General features: G+C 39.5%; 1 protein-coding gene and 1 pseudogene across 1 annotated transcript in view; both read right to left on the bottom strand.

The window, feature by feature from the left end:
- Positions 1-254: 254 nt before the first annotated feature.
- LOC101414171 (60 kDa heat shock protein, mitochondrial pseudogene) lies at positions 255-2,427 on the bottom strand (annotated as a pseudogene).
- A 14,458-nt stretch (positions 2,428-16,885) lies between these two features.
- LOC101414600 (phospholipid-transporting ATPase IB-like) overlaps positions 16,886-18,555 on the bottom strand; it is a 207,597-nt gene continuing 205,927 nt past the window's right edge. Inside the window, 1 exon segment of the mRNA XM_058276906.2 lies at positions 16,886-16,978. Coding sequence (XP_058132889.2) covers positions 16,886-16,978 — 93 coding nt within the window.

Here is an 18,555-nt window from a genome sequence, read left to right as displayed (position 1 = left end):
CCCAGTATCAGGAATATACAAATGTATTTTTATTCAAAAATACAAAATAAATTATCTGCAGGCATGGACAGTGACAGCAGTAAATCATTATATAGTGTCAACTAAAACCAGTAACTAATGGTTATAGTGATTTTCTGACATCAACCAGCCTTTTCTTCTGTCATTTTCTTAAAATGACTTTGTTACTGGTAAGAAACACTGCCTTGAGCTGCTCATCACAGTTCATTAATAATGGTAAAGCACTCCTCTAGGAACTAGAACATGCCACCTCCCATACCACCACCTATTCTACCCATTCCGCTCATTCTGCCCATTCCCGCATCCTTCTCTTCTTTAGGAATATCTGTGATTACAACTTGTCTTGTGGTTAACAGAAATGCCACCCTAGCGGCATCCAATAAAGCAGTTCTTACAACCTTGGCTGGATCAATGATTCCTTTTTCCACCATACTCACAAAATCCCCAAGCATAACTTCATAACCAACTTCGGAGGAACTTTGCATAAAATTTTCTCTACTATCAATTATCCTTCCACACCTGCATTCTTAGCAGTGGTCATTGCAGGAATTTCTTTTAATAATTTCTTTACCAATTTTTTATCTTCATTAGTTGAATCATGAGTCCAGGGTTGGAATGCATCAAAGCAGAGCATAACCACCTCACAGAACAATGCCTTCTTCCACAGCAGTTCATGTAGCATTGAGTGCATCTGTAACTCTGCCTTTCTTTTCACTCACTTCCACATCACTTGTTCTACCACAGCTACTCCATCTGAAAGATTTGCTAAAAGTTCATTAAGTTTTTCCTTTTCATATTCTCTAGTTGTGATATCTAACTACTCAATAATTTCTTGAATATATTTTTCAATTTGAGCCCTATCACCTTTTCCTTTCAAGAGCATGGCATCATCTTTGGTCACAATGACCTCTCCAACTTTTCCCAAATTGTGAGGCTGCACATCTTCATGGTTCAGATTCCAGCCCTCTTCTCCAAACACTGTACCACCAGGAGCAATAGCCATGCCTTTAAGCTGGTTCTTTCTATTGTTGCCAAAACCTGGAGCTGTGCTACAACCTGAAGACCAACTTTCAGTCTATTCAAAACAAGTGTACTTAGCGCTTCTCCATCAATATCGTCAGCAATTACGGCCAGTTATGACCAGGGCTTATGGTGAGCACTGGCAATTTCAAGAGCAGGTATAATGGATTGGGTGCTAGAAATTTTCTTCTCATTAAAGAGAACATAGGCATCCTGGAATTCACATTTCTGATCTTTTGATGTATGGAGAAAATTCAATCCTATTCAAACTTCCTGCCTTCAATGATTTCTAATTCATCATTCAATGTTTTTTCATCCTTTACTGTGATGACACTCTTTCTCCCTTTTTCACTGCAACAGAAATGATGTTGCCAATTTCTTTGTTTCTGTTTGCAGAAATTGTAGCAACCTGAGCAGTTTCTTCAGGGGTTATCACAGGTTTAGACTGCTTCTTAAGTTCAGCAATTACACTACCAATAGTTAACATCACACCTCTCCTGATTTCCCCTGGATTAGCACCTTTGCTAATCTTCTCCAAGCCTTCCTTAGCAGTAGAGTGTGCTAGTACAGTAGCAGTGGTAATGCCATCCCTTGCCTCCTCATTTGCTTTATTGGTAACATCCGGAACAAGTTCAGCTCCAATAGTTTTACATTTATCTTTCAGATCAATTGACTTTGCGACAGTCACACCACTTTTTTTTTTACTTTGGGGCTTCCCCAACTCTATTCAATCATCACTGTTCTTCCCTTTGGCCCCACATTAATGGCTACCGCATCTGCTAAAAGGTCTACACCTTGAAGAGTTAAGGCTCGGGCATTGGCACCGAGTTTTACATCTTTGGCATAAGCCTGAGTGGGAGGAGGGGCCAGTGCCCTGGACACAGGCCTCACCTGGTGAAAGACTGCAGGTAGTCGAAGCCTTGATGCAGGGCGGTGGCCAGGTGTACCAGCAGCGAGGAAGGCCGTCAGCGGCCAGTGAGGGTGAACTCTTTTTTAATTGGAATAAAAGGTAGGCTAACCTCTTTTTGCATGTTATTTCTGTATATTTGAAGAAATTTTTAATTGAAAAAAAAAGAGATCCTTTTTCCTATTAGACATGGTAGGTCTATTGTGCAACTTGAAACATTTTACTTCCCCCCCCAGCACAACTTGTACCAAAGTTTAAATTTTGACAAAACATAATGCTTTTAATTTTATTCTCCAGTCAGAACTGATAACTTATCTCATAGCTAAAACGTTCAGTAAAAGATCAAAGACAAATTAAGAATAAGAAAAAGGAAACAGGTTTTCCCCATTAGGTATACCCAAGGGTGTATACGAGTCAGTGAGTGTGTACCTGACGAACGGGTGGGCTGAAGCCAAAGCGCAGCATTCAGGAGTGCGGGTCATTCTGCCAGCCTCCGTCAAGGATGTGAGGTCACAGGACACAGAGATCCCAACCCGGCAAGTCAGCGTCAGAACAAAGAGGAAGTATCGTACTTCTTTCTTTTGATTTCAGTATAGAAAGAACGGACTAGTTCTTCCTGAGTAATCACAGCTCCCTCTGTTTGAGAAAACGCATACCCATCTGAAAGAGCAAAACATGGGGGAGTTGGTTAAGCGTGCAGCCTGATGGACATTCCAGTGACAAGTTGAGGCCTCGTCCAGATTCTGCCACAAGGGCCACATGCGCCAGGCAGAGGTGAAGACACCAGAGACCGAGGCGGGGGAAGAGTGAGGTATGGGTGCGGGAGTAGGGAGGAAGTGGTTTGCAGGCCCACTTAAGGAGCCTTTAGAAAAGATCCCTACCTGGGTCTACAACGGCTGTTTTGGTGGGGCTGGGCATCAGTATGCACTTTTGGAAGCTCTGCCAGGGGTTCTGATATGCAACCAGGGATGGGAACCACTGCCCTGCAGGATGTAACCTGGCTAGGGTCTATGTTGCTCTTGCTATTTTGACCCCGTTAGGCCCTTGCTGATGCTGTGCATGGGCAATAGCTCCCGTTTACATGGGCCTGTGGTTGAGCTGGGTCTTCTGTGAAATGTGACGTCTTTCTGTTATTGTTTCATTCAAGTGTTTAAAACTGTCCCCACAGGGTGACTCCAAAAACTCAATGCAATAAAGAAGGTCAAGTGCTTAACAGAAGTCGCAGCACAGAGTATTTACTAAATAGATATTGGTTCCTTTTAAATATATAGATAATTCATGTAGAAGGGATCAAAGAAGGAATGGGTATCTTTGAGCACATACAATTAAGCTTAGACTGCTCATTCACTCATTCAAGAAAATTTTTATTTAGTGCCTACTATGTTACTATGTACTGGGTATTCTTCTAGATGCTTGGAATAAATCAGTGAAGAAAATTCAAATCTTTGCTCTCATGGAATTTAAATTCTAGGAATGAAGACAGATTTGATCATACAGCAGGAAGAAGGTGATACAGAACTTTGGACAAAAGTAAAATTATATGGGTACAGAATTAGGGGTGGTATAGCAATTGAGCAGTCAGAGTGAGCTTTATTGACAAGGTGGTATTTAGGCAGAGCCTTGAAGAAAGTAAAGAGGTAGCCATGAAGCTATCTGAGGGATTGGGGGAGGGACCAGCCAGACTGAAGGCCTTAATTAAGGCAGGAGCAGTCCTGGTGGAGTACAAGAAGAGCACAGAAGGTAGGGTGGAATGAGTGAAGAAGACCACCCAGGGATGATAGTTTCATTTCCTAGGCTGCTCAAGCAAATACCATGAAACTGTCTGACTTAAACAATGTAAATTTATTAGCTTATGGTTTTGAGGCTAAAAGAAAGTTCAAATCAAGGTGATGCTTTCTCCCTGAAGACTGTGTGCTTGTTTGTCACATAGCAAGGCACAAGGTTGCAACTTCTGGTCTCTTCCTTCTCTTCCAGGTTCCATTGATGTTCTGCTTCTCACTGCTCCATCTGAGGTTTTCACTCTCTTTCTGAATTTCATTATATTATAAAGAACTTCAGTGATAGGATTAAGTCCCATCTTGATTGAGGTGGGCTACTCCTAACTGAAGAAATCTCATCAAAAGGTCCTACTTACAATGGGGTCACACCCACAGGAATGGATTAACTTTAAGGACATGTTTTTCTGGGATATATACAGTTCCAAAACACCACAGATGATATCAGGAAAGTAGCAGGGTCCAGATTAAATAGGGCTTTGTCAGTTGTTGTAAGGACCTGGCTTTTACCTTGAGTGTAATGGATAGCCAGTGCAAAATTCTGAGCAGATTGCTGGTATGTTCTCATGTAGCTTTGAATAGATAACTTTGGCTGCTGTGTAAGGGCAAGAAGAGAAGCAGGAAGGCTTGTTAGGAGGCTGTTGCAGTAGTGCATACAGTTAATGGTGGTTCTGACCAGATGGCAACAGTGGAGTGAGTAAAGTGGCCAGGTTCTGAAAATGGTAAAATGACAAAGCCAATTCAGCAGCCTAATAATGACTACATATCATGTACAGGGGAAAAAGAGGAATTAAGAATGACTCTGAGGATTTGGGGGAGTTTACATCACTGAAATGGGCAAGACTGCATATGGAGCAGACTTGGTGGTAGAGCAAGCCAAGAGTTCAATATTGAGCATACTACGTTTGAAATGTCTATTAATAGAAAACTAAGTGGAGATGTTGTTTGGGCTCTTAGAGATGTGAATTTGGGCTGCAAGAAAGACGTGTGGACTGGACATATAAATTTGAGAGTCATCAACATATAGATGGTGTTTAAAACCATGAGATTGTATGAGATTATAATGGAGTAAGTAGATACAGAGAAAAGAAAAGACTTGAGAGTGGAGCCTTGGGGCATTCCAATATTAAGAAATTGGGGAGAAAAGGAGAAAGTCAACCATACTTAGAAAAGGAGTGACCTGTGAAATCCGAAGAAAACCAAGAGGATGTGATATCCTGGCGACTAGGTAAAGAAAGTGTATCAAGGAGGAGGAAGCAACCTACATGTCACAAGCTGCTGATAGATCAATTAGGGGATGACTGAGAATTGACAATTAGATTTAGCAACATGGTGGTCACTGGCAACCTTGGTGAGAGCTGAGTCAGTGGGGCAGTGGGATTGAAAGGCTTAATGAAATGGAGGAATTGGAGGCAATGGATAATAGCTAATTTTATCTGGAACTGTTGCTGCAAAGGAGTGCAAAGAAATTGAAGGACAATCTCATTAGTAATGTGTGACCAAGATAAAATTCTCCTTTTTAAGATGAAAGAAATAACACCTTGCTATATACTGGTGAGAATAATCCAGTACAAAGAAAGGATGAAATAGGAACTATCAGAGAACATTGTTGGAGTGATACTCTTGAGTAGGCAAGAGCAGATGGAAACAATGGCACAAGCAGAAGGACTGGCTGAACAGAGGGCCAGGGAAAATTAATCTGTGGTAAAAGATGAAAAGGCAGATGTGGTGATTTGGAGCTCTATACCCCCCCAAAACATGTTCTCAAACTTAACCCCTTCCTGTGTGTGTAGGAACCCTTGTAAATATGACCCTTTTAAATGAAATTACTTCAGTTAAGGTGTGGACCAGCTGAATTAGGTTAATTAGGAATGAGAAGTGGCCCAGTTCTGAATAAAATATAGTGGCAAAGCCGATGCCATGGCCTACTAATCCTATTACTAAAGGCCTTACAGGAAAGTTACAGCAAGAAAAAAAGCCAAGGGAAGAGCCAGAAGCTAGAAGTCAAGGGAACCGGCATGATGAAGGAGAAGACAGTACCATGTACATTGCTCTGTGATGGAAAAGCCAAAGACCAAGGGTGGCTGGTCACCAGCCCCAAAACGCCGTAGTCTTTTGGGAGAAGCAATGTCTTGATGATGCCTGAAACAACAGAGCATGTGGGTGCAGGCAGCTGGTTGGTGGAGGTCTTGTTTGCCAGGTTGCCGTGACAAATATCACACAAAGGTATGCCTTAAACAACAGGAATGTATTGATTCATGGTTTTAGAGCTCAGAAGTCTCAGCATAGCATTAGGCATTCACCTCTGATGGGAGCTTCATAGGACCCAAGTCTCCCATCTTGGCAGTTCTTGGAAGGATTTCTTATTGAAAAAAAAGGGAAGTTCAAATACTTTAAAAGTTCTAACATCTGGCTGGGCTATATTAACATTTATAAAAGGGTATGCACGTTTTCTTTGGGTAAAACTGACTTGAAACCAAACATCACTTTTACTTTTAAAATGGTATTTTTGGGGAATCAGAGGATCTTGAAAACATTAGGATTTTATCATTTAGAGTTGGGTGACCAGGAATTACTGTCATTCAAACTGCCTCTGTTTTAGGCCAGATGCACTGATTTCACAAATCTAATTCAGCCCCCTTTCCCCATTAGAACCACTTTACTTTGAAGGGCTCATCCATCTTGTTAGTAGATGGAGTCTCAGTGCCTTGACCCACTTCACAGTACGTCACTTACGTGCGAGACTTAGATCACCACATTTGTTTCGGAAGGCAATCTCACAGGCCTGCTTAGTTGGGGACATTTGGTTTGTTGACGTCACCCTGTGATTAAATCAAACACAGGAAATTATTGTGAAGAATAAAAATCAAGTTGCAAGATAAAGTAAAAACGCTCCTCCCACTTTAGAGACTGCTCAATATAAAATAAAATAGATATTATTAAGACATTATCAGCAAGATGCTTCTTCTAAAATAATGTTGGCCTATAAGCATGTCTTATATATAACTCTTTCAACTGTCCTTTCCCCATAGTTGAACTAAATGATAACTGTCCTTTCTGTCCTCTGGCTTCCCAGAATACCCTTGGAAATTTTATGGTGTGGATAGTAAAATCTTTATCACTAGTTCCTTTCCTAATACCAAAGGAATAAACTGCACAGGTTCAAAACTTGATGATTTTAATCAAGAGAATCTTCCTTTTGCAGATCCCCCAGCTCACTGTGGGACCATACTAGAAATCCAAGTGCAACACTTTCCAAATTTCAAAGATTGGGATCATTTTATGAACTTGCCTTTCCTAAGGCTGCTGTGGATAAAGAGACCAGCATTCTCAGGAAAGTTCATGGTTTTTTGTTTGATTTCCTTATAGGCTGAAAGATGGAGTTTAAAAAATACCCATGCAGTCTAGCCTTCTCTGTTTCCTCACCTCTTAGATGACACCACGTCAAAGGGGCTTTAGGCTGTGATGGGATTAACCCCATACGCTGGCATTTCCAGGGATTTGAAGGGCTCTGGAGTTTGTGTGACAAATTACAGCTGCTTTCAAAAACCGTCACAATACCAGTACCCCTACGCCGTGTCCCTCCTGCTTGAACAGCTTCTCTTTGCACCTCCATTCCTGCTCCTGAGGCTGGCCCAATTGGCATAAGGGACCCCTGCCTCCTGCCAGGCAGGGAGACTGCTGTTTGGCTCAGAGTAGGTTTCCAAGGACTACGCGAAGAGGAAAGTGAAGGGTTGAATTGTCTCAAAGTAGTCAGAAGAGTGAGATTAGAATTCTACTTTCGCTCATTCAGCCATAAACTGTGGTGCATTTGGCTCTCTGCTTTCCAGAATCCATTCACTCATTTGCATTTCTTCTTTTTTATTCCTTAAATTTCTAATAGGTAACACATGTACATGGTTTGAAATTTAAAAAGTATGTAGAGGTAGAAAGTTAACAGTCAACCTTCCTTGTCCCCTGTCTTACTGGTTCCTTACCTCCATTTCTTACTGAAAATTACTAGAATTAGTATCTTATGTAATTTTGCAGAGGTCCTTTATAAGTAAATGTGATTATGTATTCCTTTTTTTGGGGGGGAGGGGTAACAGGGCTGGGGATTGTACCCAGAATCTTGTATGTGGAAAGCCAGCACTCAACTACTGAGCCATATCAGCTACCCTGAGTTGGTTTTGTTATTTGTTTTGCTTGTTGTTATTGTTGTTTTCAGGAGGCACCGGGAACTGAACCCAGGACCTCCCATCTGGGAGGCAGGTGCTCAACTGCTTGAGTGCATCTCCTTGATTATAGATTTTATTATCCTTGTCCATTTTTCCCCAACAGGCTGCATTTTGTATGTAATGTTCTGGATTTGCTTTTTTCTGTTTATATATCTTAGAGAGAGTTCCCTCTTGGTATACAGAGAACTTCCTCATTCCTTTTTACAGCTGAATAGATAGTATTTCAGAGTGTGAATATACCACACATGGTATTGTTATTTCTAAATATTTACTATTCTAAATAATTCTGAAGTCCCTAAGTTGAGATATAGGCAAATAATTTGGGGGTGGGGTGGGAGATAAATTCCTGGAAATGGAATTGCTGAGTCCAAGGCTATACATACTTGCATTTCTAATAAATATTGCCAAATTAACTGCCATAAGTCTTTTCTCACATCTTCAACCAAGAAAGGGTTGCCAATTATGATATATGAGAGTTATCCTCTCCATATGCTTTAAATTTTCATTTCTAATTGTGAGTGAATTTGAGAATATTTTCATATGCTTAAGAGCCATTTGTAGTTCCTTTTCTGTAAACTGTTTATTTATACTTTGCTAGTTTTTCTATTGTTTTGTGCTCTTTTTCTTGTTGATTTCTGGAAACACTTCATCTGTTTGGGAGATTAATCTTTTGTTGTATGAACTCTCTTTTCATACATTTCTATTGTGTTTATATTTTTGTTTCTTTTCTTGAGATTCATTTTGCATATGATAAAATGATACACAGTATGATGAGTTTTCATGAAGGTCTTTACCTTTGTATCTGCTTTCCAAATCAAGATAGAAAATATTTCCTTTACACCTGAAAGATCCCTCTGAAATCTTCCAGTCAATACTTCCATGGAAATCTATCACTGTATTAATCTATCATTATAGATTAATTTTCCCTGTCTGAAAATTTATATAAATTGAATCATACAGTATGTATCCAGTAGTACTTGGCTTCTTTCCATGAACATAATGTTTTTGAGATTCACCCATATTTTGTGTGTATCAATAGTTAATAACTTTTTAGTGCTGAGTAATATTCCATTCTATGAATATACCTAATTTTCTTTCACTTATTCTTACATTGATGGACAATTGGGTTGTCACCAGTTTGGGACTTTTATGAATAAAGTTTCTAAAATAACTATTACGCAAGTCTTTGGTGGGCATATATTTTAGTTTCTCTTGGGTAAATAGCTAGAAGTGGAAGTTCTGAGTCACAGAGTAGGTGTTTGTTTAAAGTGATTAGATATGACAAATTTTCCAAAAATGATTGTATAAGACCTCTTGTTGCTCTGCATCTTCACCAGTACTTGGTACTGTCAGTGCTCAGTACTCAGTAGATGTCAAATACATAAGTATTAATTATTCATTCCATTCATTTACTTTAAATTTCCCTGTATGTATAAATTTGCTGCTCCCTAAATGTTTTTCATTATACATTTGGGCCTCTTTAACCAGACTATGTCATCAGTTGCTTTTTACTCTTTCCTTAATACTTAATAAAGTATTCAAAATTTAGTGGGTATTCAACATAGTCTGTAGATCGATTCTTCTCCATCATAATCCCTATGCAAATACTTCAGATTCAGAGAAAGCCTATGCAAAACTCGAGGCCTCAGTAAAAACCAAGAACAAAAGTCTGCCATCTTTATTGAGAAGGGACATGGTACTTTCTGTTAAGAATACCCAGATTTTGTTGGGCAATTGAGATTCATCTATCTCTGGAGAGCGTTTGGGTACAGGGATTTAAAATGTCAATACAAATTTAATTCCTGTAAGCCTTCTGTTATATCTAGCACTTGGCACGTTCTTCTCTCAATGCCATCAGATTTAAGGAACAATGGAGATAAGGCATCAACTGCAAGAGCGAATACTGATGATTTTCTTCTCCCAGGCAGTGCAAGAAGGGAACCAGTGCAGATGCTGGAAGAAACTAATCCTTTTCATCTGAAGTGCAGTTGCCTGTGCTCCTGCACCCACAGTGTCAGCTAAGAAGGAGGAGCTGCTTTCCCCTGCTCATCCAAACATTTGTGCAAAAATCTACAGGGGAAATTATCAGATTCTCTGGTCTACAATAGCTATGTGTTAAAATTTCAAAGTTAAAATAAAATTAGTGTTTCTAAGCTTAATGCACCCACATATATGAAAGCAAAGTTTGTGTACGTAAGCTTAATGCAGTTTGTTAGAATAACAGCAAGGGAGATGGTGAAGAAGATAAAGCTTTTCTTAAAAGCGTTGAAAGTGAAATGGAAGCATAATCTTTTACAATCAGGCATTGAAACTTGTCTAATTACCAGACATTAGGAGAGAATGCCATAAGAAGGCATCTCCGACTGGTTGTGTGTGTGTGTGCGCGCGCACGTGTGCACGCAGACAGATTGTGTGGGGTGTTGCAGGTCATTGAAAGGATCTTGCCTTCTTCCGAGAGGAGAAGTCACTGGAAGGTGTCATGATCTAATGTGTTGAGAAAAGATTGTATGGGGAAGGGTGGAAGCAGTGAGACCTGTTAAGAGCAATTGCAGTGAACCAGCAGAGCTGACAGTGGCTTGAGTCAGTGCAGGGACAGTAGAGGCTTGAGTAGTGATCCAAACCTGAATTTATATTGAAGGTAGAAAATACTGGGTTTTCTGACACATTGGTTGTGGGATATGAGGCAAAGGAATTAACAATGATCCCCAGAATTCTCCTTTGGCTTAAGGGAAAATTGGGGGAAGATAGGGAGTGGGGGCAAGGAGAGGGGATTGGGCAGCAGTATGGAAGGAAAGTGTAATTGCCCCGTTGGGCATGGTAAGTTAGAAAGCCTGGCTGGCATACACACGGTGGTCGGCTATTAGCCTGCAGTTCAAAGAAGAGATCCAGGCAGGAGATGTAAATTTGGAAAGTGTCCATGTATGGATGATATTTAAAGCCAGGAAAGTTGATGAGTATCCTAAAGGCATGAGTGTAGACAGATAAGTGAAGAGATTCAAGTACTAAGCCAGGGAGCAAACCAACAGAGAGAGAACTAGGAGAAGGGAAGAAACTAGAAAGGAGCCTGAGTGGCCAGGGAAATTGAAGGCAAGCAAAGAGTGTGAAGAAAATACTGAAGAAGGGGAAGGTGTGCCCAATGCTGAGAATAGGTCAAATAATTATTAGAACTGAGAACTGAACATCATATTTCACAAGGTGGGACTCTGACTGCAGGAAGTTTGGGGGAGAATTAGGGAAGAGAAAGTGGAGTGTGTGTGTACAACACAACTCTTTTTAGGAGTTTTGCTGAAAAGGGGGGTAAAAAATGAGATGGGGAAGGGAGCCTTGGAATAAATTCGTCTCTTTTCCTGGATGTGGAAGTTTGGTTAGCTTTTTTGTCTTGTACATGTGATTGTCCTGGTGTACCAGAGCACCCTGTGGATGCCCAAGTCGTTCCCAGGGGCAGGCTCGGTGACCCAGAGAACATGCCACCTTCTCAAGGTCTTGCTTTACCTCCCAACATTTGCCGCTGCTTTGAGAAAGAAAAACTTAATTAATAGTAAGTACTTAATGAACCTGGAAAAAATAGGGAAAGTATGGAAATACTTGGGAGATGAAAGTGGGGAGAAAGCAAGGAGAACTGTTCTTAAACATAAGGAGCAACAGAACTTCCTCACCTGCTTTCAAAAATGCTACCGAGAGAATCAAATTGTTTGATTTTGCTACCTTCCAGCATCCGAATCTTCTCTAGAAAACTTCTTTTGCAAGTATTTTTCACCCTGTGTCAAGTGGGAAAGACAAAAAAGAACATAGCACGTGAGCTTTACACACTATAAAAGAATGATTTCTCCTCTTTAGTCGACAGCTGGGCATCCCTTGGTAGAAGCGGAATAATGGAATAGAACACAGCATTCACAGCCTCTGCGTGCAGCCCAGACTCGGTTTTCATAAGAGCTGAGAAGCATTACCAGGACACTGCAGGGCAGGGATGGATGGTGGATGTTAGCAGTCAGCTGCCCAGACACTACTGACATTCAGTGGTTCTGGGCAGGGAGACCTGCCTGAACCCATCAGACAGTTGGTTGAATATCTGTAGAATGGAGACATGATTCCATGTCACTTTTTCTCCCTTGTCAACTGTTTGGGAATCCTGATGCTAACAATATTATTCAGTTGTCTGCTAGCTCCTGTCCTTACTTCAGTCAGAGAGCCCTGGGGTGAGCTGTGCCATTCACAGCAAAACAAGAATAGGAATTCTGACAGCAGCGTTTATCTCGCAGTAGTTCCTACATTAGTATGCCAACATTTGACTTTAAACTTATGGGGTGACCCAGGCAGATGCTGTCTGTCTTTGGCAACTTGTTTTCCTTGGGGTCTGTATCTATATTTAGGCATGCATCATTCATCCGCTCACCCATACATTACATATATTCCCTGAGCCACAATTAGGTGTCAGTACAAAAATTGACATTGTCTCTATTTTCATAAGGCTTCCAATACAGAGAGGGAGAGAGGCAGTGAACAAATGAGTGAGCAAATGAGTGAGTGAGTACTATAGAAGGGAGGCCATGGTAGTGTGACAGAATGGAACAGAAGGGTGAAGGCGTCTCTGAGAAAGAGGAACTGGTGTGTGGAGCTGGAGGCTAAAGGAGAAGGAGGCGGTAACTAGGGAAGAGTAGGCAAGAGCATTCCAGGAACATCATGTGCAAAACCCTGTGGTGGGAGGATAGTGAGTGCTGGCAACTGAAAGGGGGGAGCTCATCTCAGCTCATCAAGCTTAGACGAGCCTTGAGAGCTGGGCACGGGCCACGCCACCCTTGGCCTTCAGGAGGAATGGGCCTTTATCCTAAGAGTGAAGGCAGCATGGAGGGTGTTAGGCACTGGGGTAACGTGGTCAGATACCTGTCTCTAAAATAGCACCTGTCTGCAGTGAGCAGAACAGACTAGAGGAAGCAGGAGAGGATGTGGAGAAGGAGTTTAGAATCAGTCTCTTCTAATTATTCATGGTAGTCATGTTCTATAAAGTCAACATCAGCACTGAATTAGCAAATACTGAACTATTGCTCCTAGAGGAAATTTAGCTTTAGTTTCCCTAGTTATAACATTTTCATCAACCAATCAATATATAACTTTAAGTGTGCTTCTGTTTGAAGGCACTTTATTTCATATATATATATTTGTTGATTCATTAACATTGAACTCACAGCCAACAGCACTACAACTCATGCCTGAACAATGCTTATCTAATACACGTATTTCCTCTGTAAAGCACATCACTGCTTTTTTGTGCTTAGGAACACTAGACAGCACTTCAGCACTACATGTGGGGAACGTTTTACACTGTGAAATTACCAACAAAAAAGACAACATGTGAAAAACATGGTACTACAGATACTGCAAGTAGTACCATACTGTGAGTGGTTGAAACAAGAAGGCAAGGTTGCCTTATTTGACCTCATCAGAGAATGTGGGTATCAGATACCTTAAATTTGTCACTGCTCTGCACATACCATGAATGGCCCTGAAAACACTGTAAGTACTGTTCTGGGGCTTACAAATAACTTTTAGTGAGTAGGTGAATTTGTAAACACCGAATTCATGAATAATGAGGATCAACTGTCAATCACAAAGACTTGACTAGTAACTATGGAACTGGAGAGAATTACAGTACATTTAAGTACTGGGTAAGTGGTAGATGACAGAATTTGGTGATGGGCATACTGTGAGGGATAGGGCAGAGACACGTGTCAAGGGCAGCCTCACGCACTTCTGGTTTAGTCATAGCTGTTTTCTCCCCAGGCAATTGCAATAAACATGTGCAAAAGAGTTTAGGATATCATGAACTTTAGACTGACTAAGATGGGAAATAATAGGGAGTAAAGAGAGGTTGGTGGAGTGAGAAATTGGAGAGGTCAGTGGTCAAGTTTTAAAATAATAGAGTCAAAGAATTTCATAATATGCCCTTCAAAATAAAATTATAAAATGATTTACAAGCCTAAATGCTGATGTACACCTGTCAAACACTCAAATGTGTTTCTTCAGTTTAAGGAATTTTCTAAGCTGCTCCCTGAAAAAAAAAAAGTTATCATTTCTGCCCTGGCCACCAATCCTACAAAAAAATTAACTGAACACTAAGTTTCCATTGTTTATATCTTTTACAAACATTTTCTGATTAATATGGTATAATGACTAAATTACAAACAAATTTACACTTTACCATGCTCTTCATACAAATGATTATGCGGCTTACCTAATATTAAAATATAACAGGAAATTACTGTTTGGAAATAATTTAACAAAGAAGAAGAAGAAAAAGAGAAACAGGAAGAGGAAGAAGCTAACAAGATATGGTTTAGATCTTGGAAAAGAAAAGCCAAACTTTATTACAAAAGTTCAAAAGTCCATGATTGCCCATTATGAAAATGTTCTACCTAATATATGTGCATTTAAGGACACTTGCAAGCATAACAACCTAAAAAAAAAAAAAAAAAAAAGGAAAAGAGTAACCAAAGAGAGCATTTGTAAAGCAATTGAAGCAGAGGCATAGATAACTGCTGTTTATCTAACGTAAATGGTTTTCATTTTATGAAAAGAAAGTTTAAGATGGACTATAGACATTTTCTAACATCTAGGAATGGATTATAAATAATAATATAATAATGTATTTCATTTATGCCTTTTTAAGCACCTCATAAACTAGAGAACTATAGAGGTTTTACATGTGATAAATAAATAAATAAAAACACTATATGGCAGGTGAGTTTCTAAGTATTTTATATATTATCATTAAATCATAATTTCATGGGATAAAGTCCTGTAACTTAAAATGTAAGATTTGTAAATTGCAATTGGATTAAACAAAGCATTTGTAAGTTTTATATGAAATTAAAATGGCACTAAACCATGTTAGTTTTCATGACGCTGTGTAGTCGGCCCTCCTTGATCCGAGAACCGCACTTAACTGTAAATCACGTAGAGAAATAACTGGTCTGGCTGTACAGGAAGGATGCTCCCAGATAATCAGGGCACCCCGTAAGGCAGCCTGCTTTCTGCTCATCACAGGGCAGAAAGCCGCTGCCCTGGGGCAGCAGTAGGAAGACAACTCACAATGCTAACTCTGGGGATCAGCAGGCTTGGGACAGGAGCTCTAGTGCTAGCCCCTAAAAGGCAGGGTCTAAAGGCTTGCTGTAAGTGGAAACAACAGTATTCGATGCCCTGATTTACTAGCCAGTCCCTGTTTCTGGCTCTGTACATGCTCCCGCAGTTCTCTCCACCTCACCACCGTCCTCAGCAGCTTCACCGCCTTCCCCACCTCCTCAGAGGGAGGTTGTCCTCAGCTGCTGCCGCACACCTCCTGTGTAACCGAGTGTGGCTCAGTGGATCCACCAGTCTTCAAACGCATTTCAAAGGCAAATAACAGTAATCCTGAAGTTTTCATTGCCTTTTTTTATGATTTGAGGTTGCTTTTTTCCTGTGAGTGAAGATATTATGCAACTTTTTTGGTTTTTGTTTTGTAGCAAGGTAAATGTCGGTGATAGAGTTAACCCAGTGAAGTTACTGCTCTAGATAAGTAATAATGGTCTCTCTGTCCCCAAAACTCATGTCTACTTTCAGGGTCATACAAATAAATATAGATATTACGACTTGCCTGTACTGTCTTCCCACCTCCCGCCACAATTTTGGCTGACAAGTTAACACCCTATGAAAAGAGCTCTTTAGAAGGCTGCCTAAACTCTCAGACAAGACAATTCTTATTGAAGAGGGAATGAATGAAAATCACACACACACACACATACTCTGATATTTTTGTTGAGAAACTTTGGAAAAATTTCAGTTCTCCTCTTTGGGGTGTACAAATAGTTATGTTTGCCCTAATACATAGAAGAATCAGGGAAGTTGCCAGGTATTTTTATTTAGGAAGATTTGGACATTGAAAAGCAAAATTCCCTTTTAGAATATGTCTTTCTTTTTTCATTAGTTTGGCATTTGTGTTTTAGAGCCTTTTTGTTTATGTTACAAAATATGTACAATAATTCGTATTATAAATGAATTATTTCTAATTTTTAAACTTCAGAATTTCATGGATATTTTACATTAGGGATTTTGATGTTGGAGTTGTTTTGTTTTAATTTTTAAATTTTTATTTGTCTTTTTTTAAAAACAGATACATAGATCACAGAAATGTTACATTAAAAAATATAAGCGGTTCCCATATACCCCACACCCCACCCCACCCCACTCCTCCTCCCACATCAACAACCTCTTTCATCATTGTGGCACATTCATTGCATTTGGTGAATACATTTTGGAGCACTGCTACACCACATGAATTATAGTTTACATTGTAGTTTACACTCTCCCCCAGTCCATTCTGTAGGTTATGGCAGGATATATAATGTCCTGCATCTGTCACTTTAGGGATTTTAATTCCTTAGTTAAAAATTTTTTTTTTCTCTGCTAGACTTGGTAAAAAGACATTGAGATACTATAATCTAATACTTAAATATTCTGGGAGAAGTATCTTTGAAACATTCTTACTCCAAATTTTTTGGAAAAGTTAATGCTTTTATAGTTTAAGTATCTACCTCCTATTTCTTATTTTATTATTACTTTTTATTTGTGACCCTTGGGCATCAGGTTTTGGCTCCTGTACAGTAGATAAAAGTTTCATAAGTTACACATTCAAAGAGTAAATAAATGGACCTCTTTTCAGGAACAGTCTTGAATGAGGTAATATCACCACCAAATTTCATATATACTATAATTTCGATCCATCTTTTTTTTCCTGAAATTGATTTCCACTATCTCTCCAGTGCCAAAAGAGCAGAGGGCATTTACTTTATTTAAAAACCCCATGACATTAGGTAGGTATCATGAGGTGGCACACAGTTTAATTTGAAAGACAAATAACTGAAAAAGAGTAGTTAATTGTGACAGTGTATTTTTCGGTTACCACTTCATTTTTCAACTTATGATTTCCACATTACTGTTTGAATCAGACAAACAACTGCAATTAAGAAAAAACCCAGCCAGAAGAGTGGACAAACCAGGATCATATTAGCCTGGAAAGAAAGAGAAATAAAGAATATTTAAATAAAAATCTTTAGGTTTGTCAATATTGGGTACCAAGTACAGCTGTTAGTTTTCTCCCCATTACCAAAACCTGGAGATGCCAGAAAAGATATGGAGGCAGCCATATAACTCTAAAACTACTAACTCAACATAGGTACCTAAAACCTAAAAAAGTATTAACTAACTTAATTTAATAGTATAGTCTACAGAGGAAAAAAAAAACCCAACCAAATAAATATTTTTATCAAATAGGTTTTATTCCAGCAACACTTGAGTTGCTATGATCTTTTGGCAACTGTGAAAATGCTGCTATGAATATTGGCGTGCAAATATCTGTTCGAGTCCCTGCTTTCAATACTTTTGGGTTTATGACCGGAGGTGGGATTTCTGGATCACATATTTACTCTAAAATTAGCTTTCGGAGGAACTGTGTGGTAGATTGAGGCTGCATGGCCCAGAAAAATCATATCCTTAGAGCTAATCCACTCCTCTGGGTATAAACCGATTGTAGGTGGTACCTTTGATTAGGTTACTTTGGTAGGGTATGACCCATGGTGGTTGTCAATCCTTTTCCTGGGGTCCTTTATAAATGGGATGAAGATGGAGAGACACACAGAGAGAAACCCGCAGAGGCTGAGAGAGGAAGCCATGAAAACCAGGAAGCTGAAAGCAACGAGAACTGGAGGAGAAGGGAGAGACCAGCAGGCACTGGCATGCGCCCTGTGCCAGAGGAGCCCAGGGTCACCAGCAGCAGGCCTTTGATGAGAAAGCATTGCCTGATGATGCCTTGACTTGGATATTTTTTTCAGCCCTGAAACTGTAAGCAACCTAATAAATCCCCATTGTAAAAGCCAACCCATTTCTGGTATATTCCATTTTGGTAGCCTAGAAGGCCAAACGTTTCCACAGCAGGTGTGCCATTTTACATTCCCACCAACAATGAATAAGTGTTCCTCTCCACACCCTCTCCAACACTTGTTGTTTTCCATTTTTTAAACAGTAGCCATACCAGTGAATACAAAATGGATTGCATTGTGGTTTTGATTTGCATTTCCCTGATGGTTAATGATGTTGATCATCTTTCCGTGTGCTTCTTGGCCATTTGTTTTATCTTCTTTGAAGAAATGTTTATTCAAGTCTTCAACCCATTTTTTTTTTTACTGGCTTATCTGTCTTTTTAAATTTTATTTTGAAAATAATCTTTTCTGATATCTCTCCAAATGAGTTTGAGATTACAGTTATCTCAAAGTACAAAGAAATTAGATTCTCCTAGAAATGAAACACTGATAAAAGAACACCAAATTTATTATTTAAGGACTTCAACATAATAAAATTCTCTTTTTCCAGCTTTTTAAACTTTTTTTCTCATCTTATCCAATATATGTATGACATTTGGGTTATAGTGCATATAAAAACAGATGTTTGTCAAAGTGAACATAAGAAAAAATAGCATTCAGTGTCTTTCTGTATACTGTTAAATTTTCAGAGGTAAAGTGGACCAAATGGGAGTAAAACCTGATTTCCTTATAAAAGGAAGGCTATAGACTGGTAAATACAAAATGGAATA

The sequence above is a fragment of the Dasypus novemcinctus genome, chromosome 15, assembly GCF_030445035.2.
Source record: "Dasypus novemcinctus isolate mDasNov1 chromosome 15, mDasNov1.1.hap2, whole genome shotgun sequence".
Lineage (NCBI taxonomy): Eukaryota > Metazoa > Chordata > Mammalia > Cingulata > Dasypodidae > Dasypus > Dasypus novemcinctus.
The sequence above is the reverse complement of the archived record's forward strand: the minus strand, read 5'-3'. Positions and strand labels throughout refer to the sequence as shown.